The 5,646-nt window shown below is 62.3% G+C and overlaps 1 protein-coding gene across 1 annotated transcript; it reads left to right on the top strand.

The window, feature by feature from the left end:
* Nucleotides 7–5,385, top strand: PFKL (phosphofructokinase, liver type). The gene is made up of 22 exons (XM_021396937.1): nt 7–45; nt 333–406; nt 489–566; nt 649–838; nt 945–1,110; nt 1,373–1,417; nt 1,501–1,609; nt 1,709–1,804; nt 1,875–1,967; nt 2,054–2,179; nt 2,326–2,390; nt 2,486–2,549; nt 2,667–2,813; nt 2,904–2,974; nt 3,061–3,148; nt 3,285–3,437; nt 3,512–3,676; nt 3,831–3,892; nt 4,226–4,337; nt 4,413–4,512; nt 4,593–4,698; nt 4,778–5,385. The coding sequence occupies exons 2-22, from the start codon at nt 335–337 to the stop codon at nt 4,923–4,925; spliced, it is 2,256 nt and encodes a 751-aa protein (XP_021252612.1). The 5' UTR covers nt 7–45; nt 333–334; the 3' UTR covers nt 4,926–5,385.

The following is a 5,646-nucleotide window of genomic DNA, read 5'->3' on the forward strand; positions in this document are numbered from 1 at the left end:
CCGGCATGGCCATCGCCGTGCTCACCAGCGGCGGCGACGCGCAAGGTGGGGCCCGCGGGGCGGCCGGGGGCGGCGGGTACCCCCTCCCGGGTCCCCTGCCGGGCGGCGGGGAAACAGCGGGTCCGGAGTCCTCGCTGCCGCGGGGGCCTGTGGGACGCGCTGCGGGGACGCGGGGACGTCGGGGCACGGGGCGTGGAGCACGGGGAAATGGGAGTACGAGGACGCGGGGCATGGGGATGCGCCCCACCGCATGGGGATGGCCACACGGTGAGAGCGGTGGGTCCCCTCCCGGTGCGGCGATGTCCCCGCGGTGCCACGTGTCCCCTCCGCAGGCATGAACGCCGCTGTGCGCGCCGTCACCCGCATGGGCATCTACGTGGGAGCCAAAGTCTTCCTTATCTACGAGGTCTGCCCGCCCCGCGCCCCTGCCAGCCACCCCGCCCCTGCGTGTGGCACGCAGGAATGTCACCTCCGTGTCCCCTCCGCAGGGCTACGAGGGGCTGGTGGAAGGCGGTGACAACATCAAGCAGGCCACCTGGCTGAGCGTCTCCAACATCATCCAGCTGGTGAGCGTCGCCAGGCTCCGCCGGGGATGCCCCGTGTCGCAACCCGCCGTGCCACATCCCCCCGCGTGTCCCCTCTCTGCAGGGCGGCACGGTCATCGGCAGCGCCCGCTGCAAGGCGTTCACCACGCGGCAGGGCCGCCTGCGCGCCGCCCGCAACCTGGTGGAGCACGGCATCACCAACCTCTGCGTCATCGGCGGTGATGGCAGCCTGACGGGTGCCGATGTCTTCCGTGCCGAGTGGGCCGGGCTGCTGGACGAGCTGCTGCAGGACGGTGCGTGGTGCGGGGTGGGGGGCATGGGGTACAGGAGGTGGGACGAGATAGGTATCCATGAGCCAAGCCCAGAGCTCAACCCAAAGTGCTGGGCGTCGGGGCGCAGGGCTGATCAGCGAGGAGGTGGCGAAGGCCAACGGGCGGCTCAACGTGGTTGGCTTGGTGGGCTCCATCGACAATGACTTCTGCGGCACCGACATGACCATCGGCACCGACTCGGCGCTGCATCGCATCATGGAGGTGATCGACGCCATCACCACCACAGCGCAGAGGTGAGACCAATGGCCCCACTATCAGTGCAGCACCCACTCTCCTTCTGCCCACCCTCCTCATCCTCCTCACCCTCATCCCTTCATTATCGATCATTAAGGTTGAAAATGACCTCTAAGTTCATCAAGTCCAACTACCAACCCACCCATCCCACCATGCCCACTCACAGAACCATTAAGGTTGGAAATGACCTCTAAGATCATCCAACCATTGACCCATCCCTACCGTGCCCACTAACCATGTCCCTAAACCATGTCCTTGCAGCCACCAGCGGACGTTCGTGCTGGAGGTGATGGGCCGCCACTGCGGGTGAGGACACCAGGTGGAGTGGGGTTTTTCTGCTGCATTTCGGGCCCTTGGGGACACCTGGGTGCCACCGCCGCTCCTTGCAGGTACCTGGCGCTGGTGTCCGGGCTGGCCTCAGGGGCCGACTGGCTCTTCATCCCTGAATCCCCCCCGGAGGATGGCTGGGAGGACCTGATGTGCGAGCGGCTTGGGGAGGTGAGGAGCCCATCCTCACCACGGGGAGGATGCTTGTGGCTGGGATGCGCTCAGCTGGCACAAATTTTAGCTAAGCTGCTGTGCCTTTTGCTCCCCCAGACCCGCAGCCGAGGATCACGGCTCAATATCATCATCATTGCAGAGGGGGCCATCGACCGCAATGGCAAGCCCATCTCCTCCAACTACGTCAAAGATGTAAGCCTCACCCCACTGCCTGCTCCCATGGCTGGGCCCTGTTCGCCCTGATGGCCTCTCTGCCCCGCAGCTGGTGGTGCAGCGCCTGGGCTTCGACACGCGTGTCACCGTGCTGGGCCATGTGCAGCGTGGTGGAACACCCTCCGCCTTCGACCGTGTGCTGGTGGGTGCCCAGGGCTGCGGGAGGGGGCCGGAAGGTGGGAGAAGGGCTTTGTCACAACCCAAGGGGGTGTCCCTGACCCATTGCAGAGCAGCAAGATGGGGATGGAGGCAGTGATGGCACTGCTGGAGGCCACTCCGGACACCCCTGCATGCGTGGTCAGCCTGTCAGGGAACCAGTCAGTGCGGCTGCCGCTGATGGAGTGCGTCCAGGTGGTGAGTACATGGCGGCACTGGGGGTGCAGAGCTGGTGGTGGCACCTCCATGGGGTTGGTTGGTGGCACTCTGTTAAGTGGGCGCTAGGGCATCCCACTGCCGTCACCCCATGTGCGGGTGTCACAGTGCTGCATCTCTCCCCCAAGACGAAGGACGTGCAGAAGGCCATGGATGAGAAGAGGTTTGATGAGGCGATCCAGCTCCGCGGGAGGTGAGCCACTGTGGGGGACCAGATGTCACCATGGGGTGACTGGGGGTTCCTGCTGGGACGGAGGTTCTCCACTAGAGCCACTGCTGTCCTTGCAGGAGCTTTGAGAACAACTGGAACATCTATAAGCTATTGGCACACCAGAAGCCAGCACAGGAGAAAGTAAGACAGGCTGCCAAGCTGTCCTCTCCATCATCCCCTCAATTCTAAGGAGGACAGTTCTATTCCCCTCCTGGTGGCCATGCCTCCATCCCCACTGCACCGCTGCTGTCCCCACAGAGCCCCTTCAGCCTGGCCATCCTGAACGTGGGGGCCCCTGCCGCCGGCATGAACGCGGCCGTGCGCTCAGCTGTGCGCATCAGCATCTGCCGTGGCCACACTGTCTACGCAGTGAGCGACGGCTTCGAGGGCTTGGCCAAGGGACAGGTGAGCATGAGGGCACCGAAAGGCCCACAGGGCTCAGATTGGGGTGGCCGGGTTATCCTCAGCTCCACAATTGAGCGCTGCTTCTTGCAGATCCGCGAGGTGGGCTGGCATGATGTGGCTGGTTGGCTGGGACGCGGCGGGTCCATGCTAGGCACCAAGCGGTGAGTGGCCCGTGGCTGTGCCAGAGTGGACGCCGCTGTCACCAGGCTTCTCATGGGCCTCACTGCGGGGTCTTTCCCCCTTCCAGGACTCTGCCCAAGACTTGCATGGAAAAGATTGTGGAGAACGTGCGGAAATTCAACATCCAAGCTCTGCTGGTCATTGGCGGCTTCGAGGTGCGGGGAAACCCTGAATGTAGAAGTGCCCTTTGGTGGCACTGCAGGAGGTGGCATCTCCCACACCTGATGGGCCCATCCTGGCCCTGGGTGGTGAGGTGAGGTGAGACCCTGCTGACGGCCATGCCCACGGCAGGCATACGAGGGGGTGCTGCAGCTGGTGGAAGCCCGTGGGCAGTATGAGGAGCTCTGCATCATCATGTGTGTCATCCCCGCCACCATCAGCAATAACGTGCCCGGCACCGACTTCAGCCTGGGCTCGGACACAGCTGTCAACGCAGCCATGGAGGTGAGGGGCAGTGGTGAGGTGGGGGCACCACGCTGTATGAATGTGGCCCCGTGACCAGCATTGTCCCTGTGCAGAGCTGTGACCGCATCAAGCAGTCGGCATCAGGCACCAAGCGCCGCGTCTTCATCGTGGAGACCATGGGAGGCTACTGTGGGTACCTGTCCACCGTCACCGGCATCGCTGTGGGCGCCGATGCTGCCTATGTATATGAAGACCCCTTCACCATCCATGACCTGAAGGTGAGCAGCCCTCAAGATCCCAGCAATACCATTTTTGGTGAAAAAAAAGGTGGAAAATGGAAATGGGAAGAGCTGTGGATGAGATCTGCTGGGGTTGGGGGGATGTGAGGCGGATGCGGAAGGCATGGGACATGCTGGGGGGTTTGTCCTGCAGGCCAACGTGGAGCACCTGACAGACAAAATGAAGACAGACATCCAGAGAGGGCTGGTGCTGCGGTGAGTCAAAAGTCATAGTCATCGAGGTTGGAAAAGACCTCTCAGATCCCCAAGTCCAACCCCAACCCATCCCACCATGCCCAATGACCACATCCCTCAGTGCCACATCCCCACGGCTCTGGAACACCTCCAGGGACGGTGACTTCCCCACCTCCCTGGGCAGCTGTGCCAGTGCCTCACCGCTCTTTCTGAGAAGAAATGTTTCCTAATACCCAACCTGACTCTCCCCTGGCACAACGTGAGGCCACCACCTCTCGTCATATCCGTGTCCCTCGGGACACCCTGGGGATAGCCCACCAAGGAGTAACCCCACCCCTTCCCTCTGCTCCCCAGCAACGAGAAGTGCCATGAGCACTATACCACTGAGTTCCTCTATAACCTCTACTCTTCTGAGGGCAAGGGCATCTTCGACTGCAGGATCAACGTCCTGGGCCACCTCCAGCAGGTACAGGGACGGGAGAGCCACCAGCACTGGGCTTTGTCCCACAGGGACTCGACCTCAGCTTTTCTCTGTCCCTAGGGGGGAGCCCCGACCCCCTTTGACCGAAACTATGGGACTAAGCTGGGCGTGAAGGCCGTGCTGTGGATGTCAGAGAAGCTGCAGGAGGCATACCGCAAGGGTGAGTGCAGGGCTGGGGGATGCTGGTCACAGCGTGGCCGCTGTCCCTGCTGCTGGGTGATGACAGTGTGTCCTCTACAGGGCGCGTGTTTGCCAACTCGGCCGACTCTGCCTGTGTCATCGGGCTGAGGAAGAAGGTGGTGGCCTTCAGCCCTGTGACGGAGCTCAAGAAAGTCACTGATTTTGAGTAAGTGCCCATCCTCTGTCCGTGGTTCCCCATGGCCACTGTGCCCAGGGCCACAGGAGAGCCGTGTCCCCATTCGCAGGCACCGGCTGCCCCAGGAGCAGTGGTGGCTGAACCTGCGGCTGATGCTGAAGATGCTGGCCAACTACCAGATCAGCCTGACAGAGTACATCTCGGGGAAGATGGAGCACGTCACCCGGCGCACGCTCAGCATCGAGAAGGGCTTCTAGTGGCCATCCCCGAGCGTGTCCTCCCCAAACCCTGCCTGAAATTGCTGCTCCATGGGGCCGGTCACTGTGCAGATGTCGGAACGGGGGCTTCCACGAGCCTGGCTGCGCGGCCCGGCCCCAAAATCTTCCTCTTCTAGTTTATTATTTAATGATGGGGTATTCCTGATTCCTTATTTCATGGCTTGATAGCCCAAACCAATCGCTGCTTTTAGCTGACGACCCCGCGCGGGAGGGGAGTGGAAGAGGTTGCGGTGCTCTGCCAGAGCAGGCATGGAGCACCAGTCCTGGCAGTCCCCCATCCTCGGCCACCCTGCATGACGCTTGGCTGTCACCACCGCCACGTGGCCCTTGGTGCCACCGGCAGGGCTGTGCCCATCATCTCACCACTGCTCTGTGACCCAACCACGTCTCACCATCGCGGCGTCGCTTGCGTCTTAGAGATAAAACCTGCTGGAATCAACGATGCGTCACCGGCATGCTCATTGTGGTCCCACAGGGAGGAGGACTGGAGGCCGTGTCCCCATGGGGCATGCATTGGGATGGGGGGGACCATCCTGTGCTGGGGATGGTTTCTAGAGAGGGGGTGTGAGAAAGCTGAGCTGCAGACAGCTTGCCAGAGCCCAGCTAATGCTGTGACAAGAGGTTTCCTTGCTCTGTGCACCCCCAAGCCAGGGTCCTGGGAGAAAAGGACCACAGGCAGCCTCCCATGCGTGAGTCCCTC

The sequence above is a fragment of the Numida meleagris genome, chromosome 4, assembly GCF_002078875.1.
Source record: "Numida meleagris isolate 19003 breed g44 Domestic line chromosome 4, NumMel1.0, whole genome shotgun sequence".
NCBI classification, from domain to species: Eukaryota; Metazoa; Chordata; class Aves; order Galliformes; family Numididae; genus Numida; species Numida meleagris.